Here is a 20,490-nt window from a genome sequence, read left to right as displayed (position 1 = left end):
TCTGAACCATCTTCTAGATCTCAGTGCCATTCTAGATCTTCTGCCATTTCTGTAAAGGGAATTAATTTATTCCATCCGTATTCCTGACCCCTTTACTAGGGAAGCAAGGGAAAAGCTGGAAGAATTCAATTCAGAGCCTATGAATCCTTTCTCCTCTCCCCTTTTCCCTTCTGTCTAAAGCCATTAAACCATGCTCTGTTGGCAGGCAGCAGAAGCCCTGTGTCATGCTGCTCAGCTTCTCCTGCATCCTGTGCTGTGAAAGGCACTGGAGAATAAACCAGCCTCTGCTTTTCCAGTCCCACAGACAATGCTGAGTGCTGGGCAGCAGCTCAGTAAAGGCTAAAGAATTGTGACTCTTCTCCCAAAAGGGGATGAGCACAGCCCTGTAATCTGCTGGTACTGTGTGCTAACTGCTTTGGGCTACCAGGGAACAGGATGCCCAGGTGACAAGTTACTTTCCAGAAAAAGGCAGACTCCAGGTAAGGGCAGCAAAGCTGGTGAAGGATCTGGAGAACAAGTCTTATGAGGAGCAGCTGAAGGAACTGGGGTTATTTAGTCTGGAGACAAGGAGGCTGAGGGGAGACTTCATTGCTCTCTACAACTACCTAGAAGGAGGTTGTAATAAGGTGAAGGTTGGTCTGTTCTCCCTATTATCAGGTGATAAACCAAGAGGAAACGGCCTCAAGTTGCACTAGGGGAAGTTTAAGTTGGATATTAGTGAAAATTTGTTGACTGAAAGAGTGGTCAGACATTTGAGCAGGCTGCCCAGGAAAGTGGTGGAGTCACCATCCCTGGAAGTGTTCAAGGAATGTGTGAACATGGCACTTTGCGACATGATTTAATGGCTTTGGTGGTCTTGGGTTGAAGGTTGGACTTGATGATCTTAAAGGCCTCTATCAATCAAAGCAATTCTATAATTCCATAAGGCATGTGACTAGGAACATATAGAAGCAATTTATATGGATGCTTCTAGCATCTCCAGATCCCAGGTTGAGCAGAGAAGTTAAATCCCCAGGCTTTTAGAAGTGTGACTGGCTTTCACTGCACTATCTCTGCTTTACCTGCTCTCATCCAGGGCTGAAAAAAAAGGGGCCTCATGGGACCCTAATTCAACCTGCCCGGTCACACACCACAAGTGCATTTATACAGGCTGAATTAGGGGCTGCTTTTGACTGGGTTTAATGCAGAGGAACTAATGGCAATGTTCAGATTAACCTCCCTGCATGCCCTGGTGTAGACAGGCTTTGTGAGCACAATGCTGCCTTTCTGCATGGATATTCCCTCAATTCCTCCACAAGAGCACTCAGGAAAGGTAGGATTTGCAGCTGCAGATAAAACAGATGGGAAATGGAGCTGGAACAGGCATCCTGATAAACCCTAGGACAAACACCCTGCATGGGATCAGAGAAAAGGCAAGTCACTGCTTAATTCCCCACATCCAGCCAGAGTGTTGAGATATACGTAACATAAAACATAATATATATAACCTTAAGCATAGGTCCAAAGAGATCATGCGCTGATTTCTCAGGAGTCTTCATGCCTCTAACAGACTTCCCTTCCTGTCTTTATCTGAGAGGGACTCATCTGTCTTTGCCAGCATAGACAAACTGTATTACTGCCTGATCTACAGTTCTGGTGGTGTCAGCACATTAGGTGATGGTCAGAAGAAAAGGGAAGCTGTTTCCTTCAAAAGACAAGCTTCAGGAGGTAGGTCAACAAATACAATGAGAAAAAAGTGTCTGTGGAATGCTATAGATACAATCTCTTCCCTGTGACACTTTCTGGGTAGCAGGGGCTACTAGAAAAAGCAGACCCGTTATACATTCTCTCCAAAGGCAACCAGTGAGTAACCAGCAAGACTGAGATTGCATTAAAGCCCCAGGAAACACAGCAAAGAAATCTTCCTGCCTTTATCCAATGCATCAGATACTTTCAACAAGTAAGATGAAGCCCACACTCTGTCCTGTTCCTCATGCTGCCTTGCACCATGCACCAGTGCATGACTTTTGTGTGATCATGTTGGACATGCAAGTCAGGAATTTGGACAGCTAGGAGCTCAGCAGATAAAACACTGAACATCCCCCCCCTGAAATGGGAATTTCAGTATTCAGTATTCCTAAGGTTGGAAGGGACCTCAAAGATCATCAAGTCCAACCTGTCACCATAGACCTCATGATTAGAGTAGGGAGGACACTACTGCCCACTGCAGGCTTGAACTCACGACCCTTTGCATAGACCCTTCCCATTAAGGGTCTATGCAAAGTAGCTCCACTACAACACTCGTGGTCTGGCTGGGCCACAAACAACTCAACCCAACAATCCAACAGAAAAATTATGGTGCCTGACAGGCAGTACCTCTACTAAGATGTTTTTGGCGCCTCTCTGAGTTGTTCAAGACAGAAAAAACCCCAATCAACCAAACCAAACCAAAAAACAAACCCCAGAAAGTTATTATGACACTGCAGATCTCTTTCTCCCTGTGAACTGCAATCTTCTGTGATTATCTTTAGTCCTACCAGCATCTTGAAGGAGCACTATCCCCTTGAAAAACTGACATCCACCCCATACTTCAAGCAGTTTCTGTCTGAAAAGATCCCATGAGTAGGACTGTCCTCAGCATCCTCAGACTGTCCTGTGCTGTATTTTAGGATCATGCAAGCTTCCAAGCATGGATAGATTGATGGTCTGCTTCATTTGGCAGCATCATAAAACACCGTTTTGTACAGTTGTGAACCCTCAGGGGAGATTTCAACCTGACCTCAGCTCAGCATCAGATCCAGCCCAGAGCCAGGAGGATGTGATTTAGCTTTGCCCTGCTAGCTGAAGCACTGTTCATCTTGTTCTTTATGTCTAACCTTGCTGCACATGGGTCACCTTCCTGAACAGTGAGGTCTGCATTTCCTAAGTTACAGAGGTTAAAGGCTTTAATTACTGGAACAGATGATCTTTCCCAAGGGAAAGTAAAAGTGTCCTTGAATCCATACCACAGACTCCAGAAGCACTTCCTTTTCCAAGAGCAAAATGCTTTTATGTAAATGTTTTTGAGGGTTCAGAAGGCCTGTGAAGTTGTTAAAAAGCCTCAATATTATTAAGCTCCTCTTGGAGACAGAGGAGAGAGAATAGTTGGTCCCTGGAGGCAGGCAGATCCTCTACGAGGAGGTATTCCCTGTGGGAGGTGCCCTGGCAATGCAGAGCTGCTGGAACCCATCCTCTCGGTGTATGGGACTGGACCTCACACCTGCATGGCACAATGCTCTCTCATGCACCATGGTGGGCCCCTCACTGCAGGAAGGACACTGAGTTACTGGCATGTGTTCAAAGAAGGGCAACAAAGCTGGTGAAGAGTAGAGAGCGCAAGTCTGAGGAACAGCTGAGGGAACCAAGGTTATTTAGCCTGGAGAAAAAGAGGCTGAGGGGAGACCGTATTGCTCCCTACAGCCAACTGAAAGGAGGCTGCAGTGAAGTGGGGGCTGGTCTCTTCTTTCAAGTAACACACAATAGAACAAGAGGAACTGGCCTCAAGCTGCACCAGGAGAGGTTTAAATTGGATATTAGGAAATATTTCTTCCCTGAAGGAGGTTACCCAGGGCAGTGGTAGAGTCACTGTTCCTGAAGGTGTTTAAAAGATGCAGAGGTGTGGTGCTGAGGGAAGTGCTTTAGCACCAAAACTGTTAGAGTTATAAGTGATCTTAAAGGTCTTCACCAACCAAAACGATTCCATGATTCTAGGAAAGAATACAAAATGATGACTGCAACTATCAACTCTTTCCATCCTGTCCCAGCAGGAGAAAGAGGGAGTAGGAGAGCAGATCCTGCCTAGGTTTTAACTTCAGCAGGGCTAAGCAGCTAATAATTACTCCAGACGAATAGCCTTGGAGGAGAGCCAGAGAAGCCCAAAATCATTCTCCGATTTCAACTTTCAATTTACCCAGCCGTTGCTAAGCTCATTAATCATACTTGCAGCACCCAACACAACAGAAATTAGTCCCTTATCTTCTCCCCTCTTATTTCATGACATGAAGAGTTGGGGGCAAGAGGAAGAGAAAAGAGATGGAGAGGTGCCACCCACGAGTCTAACAGTAACTCAAAGGGGCTGGGATTAATAAATCAAAAATCCATTATTAATATTACAAGCTTAAATATCTATCTAAATGCAAATGAATGAACACTCAGGGGTTCTTCTTTTTAGTTTTTTTTTTAAGTGCTCTGTTCAACAACTCTGTCTTGGAGGAAGCACATGACCACGTGGTAATTGTCGGTTCTAATTGCGATTTTACAGTTCAAGCCCTCATGGCCCATGGATTTTAAGTGGCTTTTAAACAGCTCTGACATGTTCTGGGTGGGACTGACAATTTAGGTGGCTGCAGTGACAGGCAGGAGCTCTCATGTGAGGATTGCTTTGAGCTTCTTGCCTCCATACCTGTTTGACCACATTGGCTGCAAGGGGTTAAATCTGCAGGCTGGTTCTCTGGAATCAGGTGGAGTTTGGCTTCTCGAGATCTGCAGCCTCAAATGGATGATTGGAACATAAGGAAGGTCCCCCTGGCCATCCAGTCTTGGAGCAGCAGAATGGAAAGCCTGCAAATGAGCAGGCTTAAGAGGTAACAGTGTCTTCTCGGCAAGCAAGACCACAGGAGATTGGCTTGGGCTGTACAGGGAATATGGGAGGCTGAGTAACAGGCAGGAAAATGAAGCTGTAAAGTCATTAAATCGGTCAGAAATGGGAAATGGGATTTCCTGAGATTCACCCAGTTGCAAAACCATCTAATGGGACTCATCAGTGGGAAAAAAACTCCTGTTTAAAGAGAGGAGTAGGAAGAAAGAGAAGATGGGAACAAACAGGGGAACTACCTAAGTGTGGCTGAACTTTAGGGTTTCCTGGCTGAGTCACCAGTCATGACCTTGTGTCCCTCAAGGGTCTGTCCTGCAACCAGCACTATCTAGTATCCTCATCAATGACATAGTGGGGTCAAGTGCACCCTCACCAAGTTTGTAGATGACACCAAGTTGTGTGGTGTGGTTGACACACCTGATAGAGAGGATGCCATCTAGAGCAAGCTGGACAAGCTTGAGAAGTCAGTCTGTGTGAACTTCATAAGGTTTAACAAGGCAAAGTGTAAAGCCCTGTACATGGGTCAGGGCAATTCTGGGTATCAACTCAGGCTGGGAAATAAAGGGATTGAGAGCAGCTTTGCAGAGAAGGACTTAGGGGGTACTGGTGGGTAATAATTTGGCTGTGAGGCAGTAACATGCTCTTGCAGCCCAGAAGACAACTATACCCTGGGCTGCATCCCCAGAAGCATGGCCAGCAGGTCAAGGGATGAGATTCTGTCCCTCTGCTCCACTCTGCTGAGACCCCACCTGGGATCCTGCTCGAGTTCTCAGCACAGGAAAGACTTGGACCTGTTGGAGTGTGTCCAGAGGGGGCCACAAAAATGGTCAGAAAGCTGGAACACCTCTGATGTGAGGAAAGGATGAGAAAGTTGGAGTTGTGAAGCTGGGAGAAGAAACATTCTTGTGGCCTTTTAGTAGTTAAGGGGGACTACAAGAAAGATAGGGACAGATATTTTAGCAGAGTCTGTTGCGACAAGGCAAGAAGTGATGGTTTTAAACTAAAAGAGGAAGATTCAGCCTAGAGAGAAGGAAAGAAATTTTTACACTGAGGGTAGTGAGATCCTGATCCAGGTTACCCAGAAAAGTGGTAGATGCCTCATCCCTGGAAATATTCCAGGTTAGGTTGGAAGGGGCTTTGAGCAATCTGACCTAGTTGAAGACGTTCCTGTTCACTGCATGAGGGTTGAACTACATGACTCTTTAAAGGTCCCTTTCAACCTCAAAACTTCCATAATTCTATGATGTCTGTCTCTTTGTGACTCTATGTCAGACAGCAGGTCCAAGGTGCAACCTAAAAACCCTTGTTCCAAACAGGAAACAGCAATCCAAAGCCACTATGCAAAACACTTGACAGCTCCAGAGGTGCTGAGCAGGTTTGAGCTAAGCAATAAAAAACACATATAAATTGGCCTGGACAACTGCATTTTCTTAGTTTGCCTTTCATTAGACTTTCCCAGGAGGCAGCAGTGGTAACAAATCAGCTTTAAAATGTTGTGCAAACAGCTTGGCAGCTCTTGTTGCCAGAGCTTACCGGATCAGATCTAGCTTTGGAACATCCCCTTAGTAAAATCTGATGACATCAGCTTTTTTTTTTTTTTTCCACTTTTAAACATCTCAAGATTGCAAATGTTTGCTGAAAACACTTGCAGGCATGTGCACACACCCTCCCCCCCCCCCCCCAACACACACAGAAAACAGAGTCTTAGTAGCAACATTTGTGTAACCAATCTGCTGGGATTTTGGAAACCATCTCTGAGAGTTGAACCACAGCATTGGTGCCAAGCATTGCCTGCTCAGCTCTTAGCTGCAAGCCCATCTTCTGATGCTGTGAAGATGATAGGGATTAAAGACTGAAAGCAGTCCTAACACCCAGAGAGACAACAGGCACATGAACAAGCTGCCAAGCCTTAGAAGCAAGTATGTAGAACAACCACGTGTCCCAGGACAAGGCAGCGGTGACCATGCTGAACTGTTTTACTTCCAGATCAGCAATGACATTCAAGCCTCTCAAGCCACATTCAGCATGGGACAACCCTTCACCTTTCTCCTACCAGGCACTTTTCAGTGCCAGCTCTGACTGATGTGTACCCAGCCTGAATGCCAGCTCTTGAGCATGGGAGGGAAACACCTCCATCCTTCTGGACCACACATCATTTAGGATCTAGAAAGCCAAGAACAACAAAATGATGTGCAGAGCAGAAGGGGTGTTGGTTCCAACTTCTGCCTTTACTTGCAAAACATGGGTTTGTATATAAATGATTTAATCCAGTCCCAGTATGGAGAGACAACAAATACAGCAAAGCAGCCCAGCTCCCATCCAAACCTCCTCCTGAGTCTGCCCACCTACATACAACACTCAATCTACGTTCGTACTGCAGAATCAATTTGCTCTCTGGCACATGAGTAACATAACAAAATCACATGTTACTAATTTCATAGAATCAAAGAATTGTTTCTGTTGGAAAAGTTCTTTAAGATCCTTGAGTCCAGCTCTCATGAAGGTTCACCAGCATGCTGCCACATGAAAACAGCACAACTCACAAGGAACTTCTACATCCTGACCATCTTGTAATGCTGGAGCAATTTTCACTGCAAGCCAGAGGGACCACCTCTGTCCTGGGCTACAACATGGCTCTGCTTTCACAAGTAGGGAGTCCCCTTGGGTTCTTCAGCTCTGCTTTGGATCGAGTCATACATGAAAAACTAATCACAGAAGACCAAGAGAGGTAAAGTGACTGTGAAGATGTTGCCCATTTATGTGTATGTAAGATACTTAATGGAGTATAAAAGAACAGAATAATTCTTCAGATGCTTAAGGAAATAATAATAATTAGAATAATAATTATAATAATTATAATTATACTACTACTACTACTACTACTACTACTACTACTACTACTACTACTACTACTACTAATTATTATTATTATTATTATTATTATTATTATTATTATTATTATTATTATTATTGCAGAGGTATGTGCAAAATGCATGAGATCTCAAGGAGAGAAACCAACTGTAAGCAGAAAAGAGGTCAGGTTGGTCCTCAGACTGAGATACAAAAACCAGTGAAGTAAAAACACCATTAAATCAAACACTTTGTATCCTTGTCAAGCTCTCTCAGGATTTAAGACCACACTTTCAGAGAGTACTTTTTTTTGTGTTTTTTTTTTTTAAGATTCACACTCTGACAACACTTCCCATATGGGATTTATGGTCCTGATTCTTTACAGCAACTTGGGATTTCTTTCCTCCCTGCTGACCACAATCGTATCACTCAGCACCTGAACATCACCACTTACTGCAGGAATCCTGGCAGAAATCCTTTTACTACATCACAGCAGACCAACATGTACTACACCACTGCAATCCATATTTAAAACAATGGGCTTGGATCTGGTGAAGAATCTGGGGGGAGCACTGAAGACAACCAAGCACTGCTTTGTCAAGCTCCATGTAGGACAACCTGTGAAGGACTCCACAATCCTGCTTCTCAGCTCATGTATCCTTCATGTGGGAAAAGCCAAAACTGGAGGAGTCAAAAGGAGAGGTCACAGGCTGAGGTCCAAAGCATCAGAGGAGAATTCACACACTCCTCCCTGCCAGCAGAACACGTGAACCTCTCTGCTTAGACACTGAGAGATATTTCCCTGGTATATGATGCTCCCAGCATGAAGGACCCTCCATGAACTCTCATGACAACATCTGACTGCAAATCTTTAACAATAAGACCCAGTTCAAGTGGCACTAAAAGACAATGGAGTAAGAAGGAGTGTATCTAAGTGAAGGAAGAGGCACTCCCCACCAGGCCAAAGGACTTTGCAAGCCATGAAGGTGGACAGCAAAAACAACCCAAAAACCCAACTAAATAAGGAGAGCAAGGATTGAGACAACCTGACACATCACTGCTAGAATTGTGATGATTGCACCCAAAATGGGCCCATGAGAGTAAAGAAAACCCCACAGAACTCACCCATAGGTCTCATCCCAGAGGATGCAGGTCTGGTTGGTGGTTCCCTGCCGGGAGAGAAGAAAGGGAGAAATGAAGCAAATCAGTGTCATGCTGTTTGTGGGGTATTTGGAGCATCTAGAATGAAACATGCAGGTCCTGTAGAACGGCTTCCACTGCTCTAAGCATGGTGTGCCTGTGATACAGCAGATGGGCAGAGACCTCACCCGCACGTTGAAAGACAAGTATAAAATGGACCTGTTTGTTCTGCATCAACACCACTGTAAGAAGAATTTGGTTACACATCTTTTTCATCTCAACCCACTGATGTTATTTCTTTCTCCTCCTCTCACACAAAATCCTTTTGCTGCTCCCTTCTGGAAAGTGGATCAAATACAGCATGTGCTTTCTTTTTTGGGACAGAGTGTTCAGAAAAGCCACAGGGTGGTCAGGTGTGTTTAAAGCTGTCTGAAAGATGTTTGCCACCAACTCCAGCTCCAGCTGTGTTAGACCACTTAATTAGGAAAATCCTTCCAGGAAAGTCCAGAGCAAAGACATGATGGACCTAATATTCATGTTGCAGAGCTTCAGGAGGACATCTAAAACCCACAAGAAGAACAAGCCTTGAAGATATGTAAACATCCATCACATATGTCTGTTTAGAGTTGAGCAAGGGAACCTGGAGGGGACCCTCAGCTGCTTTTTAAAGCACTGATCACAAAAACAATAGTCATGTTGTATCTAAGAACTCCAAAAGCATTGCAAGTATTAATAGAAACAACTTCTCCTCTACCTCTTTCCATCCTTAAGGAAGACTGTTGTTAAAGCTCATGTTTTATTGAGTGCATAGCTCTTTTCCCATGACCATGATACCATGATCATAACGAAATTGTGTAAATGTGGTACCAGCATGCCCAAGTTCCATGTGGAAGCAGTGCTGTCACTGTCCTGTGTTGGCTATGCCAGAGAAAGGAGCACAGAGCACTAAAGATTTGCAAGGCTGACCCATTCAACACATCCTTGGCAGGAGACAACAGCAGGATACCAACACCAGACTAATCTCAGGGTAGCAGCCTACATTAAAGGAAACTGAAAGGTGAAACTGTGATACTGTCCTGCATTGGCAAAGAGGTCTCAGAGAACAGCAAAAGAACAGCAAAACTGACTCCTTTCTTACACCACCACATCCTGCTATACAGAAGCAAACATAGCTGTGGGATAGTGCAGGATCTCAGGTAGGTACAGATTAGATATAAGGGAGAAATTGTTTTCTGTGAGGGTGGTGAGATACTGGAACAGGTTGCCCACAAAATTTGTGGATGCCTTATGCCTTGAAGTGTTCAAGGTCAGGTCTGGTCTTGGCATCCAGATCAAGGTCAGGATGGTCAGGGCCATCCTCAGGTTGGATGAAGCTTTGAACGACCTGATTGAGGGAAAGATATCTCTGCCCATTGTAGGGGTGCTCAAAACTAGATGATCTTTAAGGTCCCTTCCAACCCAAACCGTTCTATGATTCCACGAAAGACTTACATTGTACAGGTGGGAGAATTCAACTTCCAAGGGAGTAAGGAGAGATCTGGGAAATGGCTTCACAGTCACAGAGATGACTTTGGAGTTCAAAACAGTGCTGTTCCTGGGAAGAAGAGGTGAAAGAGATGCTTTAAAGGGGACAGAGGTACTTCTGCAGACATCAATGGTGGTACAAGGTGTAGTATACACAGTGCAGAAGGAGTTGGCTCCTTTACTTTAAAAGACACTTGCTGATGATGGACCTCATCCTCTGCCTTTTGAGCTACCCTCCCAGCCACTCTACATTTACTGCTCCTGGAATCAGACCATTTTATGGATCACACAGACACCTAAAGCCATTGGACATAAATGCTGCATCTATCCCAGTAATAAAGTTGTCCTGGCCCCATTTCCTGTTCCAGACATGAGGAAACAGAGCTCATTTCATGTGCCTTCAAAAAAAACCTTATTTTTATCTCTAAAAGGCTGGCTTAATCAGCACTGCAATAAATACTAGGCAGGGACATGGTTGTCTTTAACAGCATGTCCACTGGGCAGTATATGGTCCTGCCTATTCCACTACTGGAGGCACTCTGAGGATCAAAGGCAAATGGAAAGAGGCCAAACCTTTCCTGAATGTCTAAAGTCTGTACATAGGCAAATATTCTAATAAATCTGGCAGCTCAAGGAGATCTAGCTGTTGGAAGAGCCAATAAGGGAGAAGATATCTCCCATACCTCTGCTCCTGCTCCCTGTAAGGCCAAATCCTTTGCAAGCACTTCCCTGAACAATGAGCATCTAAATGCACAAGGCTTCATGGGGTTTCTGTAGCAGGAATTGACTTGGTGTTTAAATAAGCAACTTGGTGTTTAAATAAGCAAAAGGTCCTCATATCCAGTAGTTAAAAAAACCCTGTTCTGTTTACCATGCAGCAATCAGTAGTAGAGTGGTAGCCTAACACCAGTGCAAGGGAAATCCTTCCCTATCCAAATCTCCTCCAAATCTCCAGGCATTGGTAAAATCTTTCACCTTTCTTTCTGGGTCTTATCTTCTTTTTTTATGAAAGAATTACATGGAGAAGATTTGCACTTGTTTAACATCAACAGGGTTAAAAGAGATCACTAAAACAAAACAACAAAACACCCCAACAAACAAAAAACTTGGAATCATCCATGGATGGGTAAGTGGATGCTCAGAAAGTCACTATTTCACCACCAGCAGAGGTAACAACATTGTTTTAACAGGGTGAAGGAAAAAATACAAAGCACATTTTCCTTAATAAAATAAATAAAAAGAAGTAGCAAAGCACAAACATCAGGTAACAAAGGAAGAGTAAAAGGGGAAGGCAATGGGAGTGAATATCAGCTATCAAATGTCTACAATTTCTTTACTGAAAAGAGTGATCAGGCATTGGAGCAGACTGCCCAGGGAAGTGCTAGAGGCCCCATCCTTGGAGGTGTTCAAAAAACATGTAGACATGACACTTCAGGGCATGCTTTAGCGGGCATGGTAGTGCTGGGTTGGCAGTTGGACTTGATGAGCTCAGAGTCTTTTCCAACCTCAAAGACTCTATGATTCTTTCTTTGGTTCTTTGAGCTTTGAAAAGTGTAGGCAGGTATAGATAAGATAAAACTGGGAGCTGCTGAAGGTAAACACCACTGCACATCTTCATTAGTAGCTGTGTCTGTAGGGTCAGTTCGTGGTTCAGTGTTGCTCAGTATTTCCATGAGCAAGCTATGTGACATAGAAACACCCTTCTGAAAGCTGGGGACCAGGTGAGAATTGATGTGATAAACAAAAGAAGCAGCAACACTTAATTTTTCAGTATGGCAAGTCACTGATATGCAGACTGTGACAGTTGCTTAACAGTAAACTAGTCACAGCCCAACTAGAAATTATCCCTGGAAGCACACCTGAGCTTGGAGAGTGCAAGGCCCAAAAATGTAGCTGGAGAGACTGACTTCAAGGCAAAGAGTTGTGACAAAAATGATCCTGTGCAGGAACATGGAGAGGAAACAGCTATCTTCTCAATGCACCCCTCCTTGTCAGGATGCCAATGTACTGTTGGGTTCAATTCCACTTTGAGATGGGGAAACAGTAGAGAAAGTTCAAATGAGAGACACAAAATTGATGCAGGTGCCAGAAAACCAGACAAAAGTTTTCTGTTGAAAGCCCTGTCTGACAGTTCTTTACACATGGGGGATTTTTCAGTCACCCACCTGAAGGCCCAGGGCATGGAAGTAAAAGTCAGACAAGTTCAGCCTTAAAATAAAGACAATCTACTATCAGAGAAGGTAATTAAGCATCTGAGCAGCTTGTCTGGGGGAGGTGAAGGACTCAGTGTTGCAGGGAATCTTTCAGGAAGATAAGTCTTGTTTCCCAAAAGCACGTCACAACCCAACTTGTGGAGAAAAACACAAAGCACATCGAGATCTGACTTAGAGAGGAGGTCAGGCAAGCTCAGAGGGCTCCTGCATGGCCATGAGGAGTGTACAAACAACCATAAACATATTGCTTGGTACATGGGGCTGCCAGGCTGTTGATTCTCCACCTGCTGTGCACATCCTCCGCAGCGGTGCTCAGCTGGGACCAAGCATCGCTCACCTCCTTGGCTTGAAAAATATTCGTATCAAGTGTGTTCCATCTCAGTTGTCACAGCTACCAAAAACTGCAGGGCTTTCTGGATCCAAGGGTACAGAGCAACGTGTGGCTCATAAAAGGAGTTGCTGCTCGGAGGAGGTAAATTGGGACGATTAGGAGCAGTTCTGCCGCTGATGTTTGCTGAGTTTCATCTATTTATTTCTTTTGCTTTCTTTTAGGAAATATGGTCAAATATGGGATCTTGGTCCTTATTGCTTGTGTATACACAGGAATACCTCATAGGCAGGTGCCTATGCTGCACCAGGGGAAGTTTAGGCTCAGAGGTGAGGAGAAAGTTCTTCACGGAGAGAGTTGTTAGCCATTGGAATGTGCTGCCCAGGGAGGTGGTGGAGTCACTGTCCCTGGAGGTGTTCAAGAGGGGATTGGACGTGGCACTTGGTGCCATGGTTTAGTACCCATGAGGTCTGTGGTGAAAGGTTGGACTTGATGATCTTTGAGGTCTCTTCCATCCTTGGTGATTCTGTGATTCTGTGATTCTGTAGAGCTTTGTGGTTAAAGACATTCTCCTTTTTAATGTTGTGTCCATTTGCACAGTGGTGAAGCTAAGAGGTACTTTGCTGCTGCTTCTTTATTTTAGTTTATTTTTCCCTTTGACTCTCCACAGGTAATTCAGGACTCTGGATTATTTATTTTTTTTTTTAATAGGGACTGTCCTTTAATTAAGGAACCTCTTAAATCACTTCTCCCATGGGAATGCTGTGCAGAGGCTGTGGCTGCTGCAGCTGCTGGTTATCAGAGCTCATTCACTACTTGGCCAGAGAAAGCTGAAATACCACTAGATCATTTCAACCAATGATGTTTATTGCCCTTGTGATCTAATTCCCAGTGCTGTAATGGAAGATATTACAGAATACAGCTGACTGGCTTGCTAATTCCTCTCTGCACTCACTTGGAGCTCTTTCTGCCATTGCCAGTGCTAAATCTGTAGGTATTTAAATGATTACCAGCGAGGAGAGATGCCCTGGTGTTTATGGTAAATGGGCTCACGTTAATCAGTGCAGAACAGATTTAGAAGGGGCCTTAGGATGCTTAACTTACTGCCTCAGTACCAGCCTTGGGAAAAAAAAAAAAAAAGAGGAAAAAAAAAGGCGAGACAGGGAGAGAGAAAGAGAGAGAAGAAAAGGAAAGGGAGGTCTGAACACAAAAGCTTCGGTGCCCCAGGCAGTTGGCAGCGCAGGGAACACAGCAGACATGTGCAGCCAGGCATGTTGCTCCTCTCCTCCCTTCTCCCTGCGCCTGTCTTCTGCTGTGATGCTCTCAGAGGGCTCAGCGTGGCTGGCAGCTCCCTGGTAGCATGGGACAATCAGGACAGCTGAGCGGCCCCCATCTGTCAAGCTCCCCCAAAATCCCTCCTGATGAGGAGGGCAGCATGTAAATCCATTCCTGGAGGGCAAAGGGTGGCAGGCAGCTGGCAGGCAGGGATGTGGCAGTGCCAATTCTCATATCTGGGGGTGCACAATGCTGCACATGGATGGAGAAAACCTTCCTGCTCCTCCAGCAAGGGTTTCATGAGATGAGTGAACCTGGGCCCACCTGAACATGCAGCATCACGGGGGTGCAAAGTATTTGCACTGGAAGTGAAAGTTTGCCCCGTTGCACTAATGACCTTTGTTCCCTGGAATACCAGAGGGATCGGCAGGACAGCCTGATGATTTCCTAGCTTCTCACCCTTCCCAGGGAGCCCCTCTTACCTCTGGAGGGAGAGGATGTTGCCCAGGTTCCGGTACAGCACAGTGCCCACCACGAAGACAGAGGAGTCATCCGCCTCTGCAGGACACCAAAAGAAAGGGGAGAAGACAACAACACTGAGACAATCGGGATGTCAGCTGTCCCCATGGGACACCCAGGTGCAGAATTAGGTCTCTGTTGGGACAAGGCCAATGTAGCATCGTTATGGCGGGATGCACTGCCTGCTGTCACCACACTGGGTCTCCATCGGTCCCCAGGAAGGGTTCAGAGCCTTTGGGGTGACCCAGCACCCCAGGCATCTGCCCTCATGCAAGGCTCACTCATCCCGAATGACCAGCCTGATGCTCCCCATTCAGAAGTCCTACTAATCCCTCCAACAGCACCACAGCAGACAAATCTCCAGAGTGGAAAGGTCTCTTGCAGCCACCTAGAGGCATTTGGACCCGTCTGTAGCTATCAAGCCATCAGAAAGAAGAGCTGCACTCAGGCCGACAAGGGCAGCCGAGGAGGGGAGATGTCCTACTATGCCTGGTCTGACCCTGTGACTCGTGCATTGCCTCAGGAGGCCACAGGGACTGTGGTCCCAGATGAGCCTCTGAATCAGCTGTGTGACCTCTGGGCACATCGTTTGACCTCCTCCTCCTCCACCTCACAGTGCCCAGCTGCAAAAAGCTTGCTTAGAACTTGCCTAGAAAAAGCATAGGAGGCAGAGGCAGCCCCACAGACAAATTTTCAGGGGGATCAAAAGCAAGTAGTTGGGTGAAGTGCAGTGCTGAGGAGGCCTGGGAAAGTGTATTGAGGAAGGGTTTCTTAGATGCCCATACTGAGGTTGAACTTACAGTGTGCCTCCATGCCTGCAGCGTGTGCCTGCAGAGTGTGGACAACTTTGCATGTCCATCTGTATCTGTGTCAAACTAGGCTCAAGTTGGGTAGATGGTGAAAACTTAACTAGAAGAGACTGACAGGCAGGCTTGAGGAGCAATTACATAAGCCTTTCTTCTTCAGGAAGGCCAGCACAGCCTTTTGGCTTTTCCCATGATTCCCTATGCAGACAAGGATCCTCTTGCCTTCAGAGAGAGTTTTCTCTCAGAGGATCCAGTAGGGGCCCTTACAGAACCAGTGTGTGCTCCTGTGATGTTGTGAGCAAACAAAGCCCTAAGCCCTCTCAAGACCTATCACCCTCCAAAGAAGACAAAGGATTCTGGTTGTAATAGAGGTGTAGGCTTATGTCTTCTGGTCTAGGACAGATCTTCAATGAGGTAGCTGGTATTCAAAAATAAAGTCCTCTAATGTGCTACCCAGCTGGAGCAGCATTGTGTTTTGCCCATGAAACATCTCCACAGCAATGCTCACTCCCCAGCAGTGTTGGCACAGCCAGCAGCCCAACAGGCACATCATCAAACTACAAAAATTAGTGTTGGCCCAGAGAAATCAACTGCACAAAGTCAGCTCCCAGCAGTGAGGGACTTCCGTTTTGGTCTCACCAAGCTGACTGTCTCCATTGCTTTGCTCTGCATAGGTATCCCTATTCCCTGTGGCCAAAGAAAGGTGAGCAAAGCTAATAGAGGTGCATCTTCATTGTTCACCTCTGAGTAAACCCTCCAAACAACACCCAGCACAGGATACTGAACAAAGCAGAGGCAGTAGAGTCCTGGGTAGTACTCAAGAAACCATGGAAACATGAAGACTGATGGGCAGCTGGTTCGTGAGGGTAGATACCACCTTTTGTTTACACAGCAACTACTGCTCAGAAGCCCTACAGCAGCTCTGTGTGAGGATGGTTCTAATAGACATCTGGAAAACAGCACCGTAGGGAAGTGGATGAGGTCTCTAAGACAGCCCTCAGCCCCAGAGCAGGATCAGTTCTGCCTATGACCAGTGTCAGCAGTTTGTCCAACATATGATTAAAGGTTTCCAAAGGTGAAGACTCCACAACCTCCTCAATTAATCTGAAATAACTCTCTCTACATGCTCCAACATCTCCCAGGAAGATAATACTGTCCTGAAGGCACACCAAACCACAGAGTGCTGGACATGATCCTTGTTCTGTCATTGACTCACTCTTTATCCTTGGGGGTGGTACTAAACTGTTCTGGGCCTCTGATTCCCCAAGTAGAAATTATGGTTGTGCTGCTTCCATCCCCAGTAGGGAAGCTTATGTCCAAAAGTCTTGGTGTGACAAGAAGAGGCCAAAGATCTTCTGACAGCAACAACTCAGTCTCCATCTTCTGTACCAAGGAAGGACAACACAGCCTGATGCAGCAGCCAGCAGCTTTCTCTCTCAAAGACACTAGTGCCACATGACACCAAGCCATCTAGAAAGAAAACCCACCATTTCCCAGCAACAGGTCCAATAGAGGGGCCTGCTTCTGAAAACTCAAGACTCAGTCCTGTCAAACACTAAGGCTCTCTGCCAGAAGAGGAGCACCAGAAGATGGTTCCTGGTAGTTGCATCTCAGTAAAGACTGGATCCTTCAGCAGAGCATCTCAGAGCCCTTCAGGTGTCCTTTCAGATCTGCTAGTGAGGCCAGCTTGGTTTATGCACCTAGCTCCTGCCTCCATGAGGTGGCTCACACCCATGCCCTGCTGTGAATCCATTACCTCAGTGACAAATTCCTGTTCATGTCACTTAGGGCAAGAAATTTCACACTACTGCCTTAAAACCACAATCTAGCAAAGCTTGTCCATGCAGCAGACCCAAACCCATCAGTTGCTCAACCTGACTTGCACAGTTCCCTCTGCTTACCCTGTCAGGGCTGGACCCAGTCTTGGGGGGCATCTACAGCATTGTTTGCCTACATAGTCATGATGATAGTTGGCAGAACCATGTTCCTAATGCACATGGCTTTCTTGCACTGGTTAACCACTCTTATACGGTACCTACACAGACAAATACTGTTCACTACTCCTGATGTCAACCCAGCATATTCAGGGAGGCATGAAAGACCCTTTTCAGCACCCAACACGGTCTGCAGAGCATTGCAGACTCATCTCAGCACCCACATGCATCAATGACAATGACCTAGAAGACAGAGGGATGTTTCCATTTCTTCCCAGGTTTAGAAATCCATCTAAGCTGGAAAAAGAATCTGAATACCAGCCAAATGCAAGGAACTTCTCTTAGAAGGTGAAGAAGAAATTTGCTTTTAGAGTGCCCTGGTTGTACTGCCTACCTGACAGCCCGGAAGACAGGATGCTCTTGGAGACAGTGACCTTGTCTTCCGAGTTCTTGGCCCAGTCCACCATGCCTCTCCAGCCTTTCATGGGGAAAGTGATGTCAGTTGCTGCATGAGCAGGCAGTTTGTGAATGCCCAGAACTAGAGGGAAGCAAGAAATAAAATCAGAGGGAAGAAAGAAATAAAATGAGCAAAGAAAACCAGCCTTGATACATTCATGTAACCTGGAAATCCCACCAGAGGCATTAGTGGGATATCAGCAAACAAGTAAGGAAGGATCTTGATAGCTGTAGGAGTTATGCTATCTTCCTGTAATGTCTGAGCACCAAGGAAGGTGACACTAACTGTTATGGTTCATACTTCTGTTCATTGAAAAATATCTGTGTGCAGTACACCTGGCAGAAGAAAGATCCATCTATTCCAGTGCCCTGTCTCCAGGAGTGGCCAGTAGCAGCTGCTAAGAAGTGTGAGAAACATCAGAACAAGACATCTCTTGGTCTGGCCTCCCAGCTTCCAGCAATCAGCAGGACTTCTTCAGCTAGTGGCTGTATTCAGATCATCAACTTTAACAGCCACCAATGGACCACTCCTTTGTGCATTTTCCTAATCCCATCATGAACCCATCTGTACTTTCTGGCTTCTGCAACCTCCTCTGGCAACAAGTTCCACGCTGTGATTGTGCATAAAGCATAAATCAGATACTGCCTGCTGTTTGCTTGCTGCCTGATCACTTCATTGGCTGCCACACAGCTCTTGTGCTAAAAGAAAAATAAAAGGAAGCAACCAGTTCTGCCCTGTTCATCATCAATTCATGGTTCTATAGATATCTCTCAGCCCTCTCCATGGACATTTCTTCTTCACACTGAAATTCTAACTCATTTGGAGAAAAGCCACCCCATATTTATGATCACCCAGACCTTTTAATGTTTTACCACCTGCTGCCTTCCTGCCCCACAGCCCAGGTTATACACATTGCACAGTAATTACAGCTTCCTGGGGTTTCTACCCTACATGAGGAGTGCAAGTCAGCTCACCCAGATTGTCCGTCACTTGGTAGGAATCCCGGAAATCTTTCATGCGAAAGCCGATGACATCAATGAACTCCTCCACCAGCCTGAACAGCTCCCTTGCATTGGGCCCTATCTGCAGAGAGAGGGAGAGCCCTGAGTAGCACTGACACTAATGAGCAAACCATGAGTTTCTCTAAGGGCAAAGGTTTGGAGCACCTCTCCTAAAAGGATAAACTGAAAAGCATTGGGGCTTTTCAGCCTGGAGGAGAGAAGGCTCCAAGTTGACCTTATAACTGTGTTTCAGTATCTGAAAGGGACCTACAGGAAAGCTGGGGAAAGATTCTTTAGAAGGGCTTGTAGCTGTAGGACAAAGGGCAATGGTTTTAAACTGGAGTGGGGTAGATTTAGGTTGGGCATTAGGAGGAAATTTTTTTATATGAAAGTGATGAAACACTGGAACAGGTTGCCCAGGGATGTGGTTGAGGCCCCATCCCTGGAGACAGCCAAGACCAAATTTGCTGTGGCCCTGGGCACCCTGATCTAATTGGAGATGTCCACTGCAGGGGAGTGGATGACTATTAAGAGTCCCTTCCAACCTGATGCATTCTGTGATTCTGTTTCTGTCCTTATGTGTATTGGAAGCATATGCTGATTATAATGGAGTATGACAGAGTTGTGGAGAACGAGGCATGAGAAATCCTAAATTGAAGCCAAGAAAAATAAAAAAGAAAGGGGCAAGAAATAATAATATGACTTTAAGACTGAAAGAACTTAGATGACAGTATCTCAAAGCAAAAGGAACTATCTGAGACTCTGTGAGAGCAGAAGATAACCTTCTCATCTCCTTTCCTTCCCTAGGTGAAAGAAGGTTCTATGGAGGTGGGGTTTGGTGTCTTCTCCTTAGTATCAGTATCAGGTGATAGAATGAGAGGAAATGGCCTGAAATTGTGCTAGGAGAGGTTTAGGTTGGATATTAGGAAGAATTGATTTACTCTTAGAGTGGTCAAGCACCGAAACAAGCTGCCCAGGGAGGTGGTGGAGTTGCCATCCCTGGAGATGTTCAGGAAACGTGTGGATATGGCACTCTGGGACATGGTTTAGTGGCCATGGTGGTATTGGGTTGACAGTTGCACTTGATGAAGTGTTTTCCAACCAGAACAATTCTGTGATTCTATGATCTACTACCAACAACCCCATCCAGAGCAGATAAGACACTGCTAATGTTCATTAAGGTCTTGTTACTGCAGTTAACACAGGAAGAGAAACACACTAGGACAGCCTCTTATCAGCCAAGTCCAATTTCCAATGGACTTCCAAGCCCATTGACTGGAGTATTTGGCCCAGTGGAGCTGTCCACAACCCAAACACATTTCCAATTACATATCCAGAGACATCATTGCTAGAATCAAAATGTGTTCATGTTGACATGTTGAAGCTTTGCCCTTTGTCAAATTGTGAGAGCCTTTCCCAAGTCTTAGACTTCTCTGACACTCAGGCATTGTGATATTTGGTCTGAGAAGTGTGTTTGGGATATTTGTGAGATGTACGTTAACTACTGAGAAGGAGCCCACAAAAATTACCTCCACTGAAAAAAGTCTCAGCAAAAGACCTCCAGGGCCTGATGTCAGATCCTAATCACCAGATGACATACTCCTATCAAAACAACCCCAAAAATACCCACCACCAAAACCCCCCATCATGGTCTGGTTTTATGATTCCATTTTTCTGGCAGGATCTCCCTCTCCACAAAACGACCTTGCTTCTTCTTGAGCCTGGGCTCTCTTGGGGCTTCTCTGTTTCTTTCTGCTTTCCTGGTATTTCCCCAATGATGAAGATACTGGCAGTAACTCTTCTTCACCTGCATGTTGCCAGGCTAACACAA

At 45.6% G+C, this 20,490-nt stretch overlaps 1 protein-coding gene across 10 annotated transcripts in view; it reads right to left on the bottom strand.

Annotated features, from left to right (window-relative positions):
* ADGRB1 (adhesion G protein-coupled receptor B1) overlaps positions 1-20,490 on the bottom strand; it is a 325,671-nt gene that overhangs the window by 129,205 nt on the left and 175,976 nt on the right. For all 10 annotated transcript variants that reach the window (XM_068163182.1, XM_068163187.1, XM_068163188.1 and 7 more), the window contains 5 exons: positions 18,633-18,741; positions 17,596-17,739; positions 14,425-14,500; positions 10,094-10,196; positions 8,588-8,631 (listed from right to left, as the gene is read on the bottom strand). In XM_068163182.1, coding sequence (XP_068019283.1) covers positions 8,588-8,631; positions 10,094-10,196; positions 14,425-14,500; positions 17,596-17,739; positions 18,633-18,741 — 476 coding nt within the window. The remainder of the gene's footprint in view (positions 1-8,587; positions 8,632-10,093; positions 10,197-14,424; positions 14,501-17,595; positions 17,740-18,632; positions 18,742-20,490) is intronic.

Source organism: Melanerpes formicivorus, unplaced genomic scaffold (assembly GCF_026170545.1).
Source record: "Melanerpes formicivorus ecotype bairdi unplaced genomic scaffold, bMelFor1.0.p_v2 SCAF_71, whole genome shotgun sequence".
Taxonomy (NCBI): Eukaryota; Metazoa; Chordata; class Aves; order Piciformes; family Picidae; genus Melanerpes; species Melanerpes formicivorus.
The sequence above is the reverse complement of the archived record's forward strand: the minus strand, read 5'-3'. Positions and strand labels throughout refer to the sequence as shown.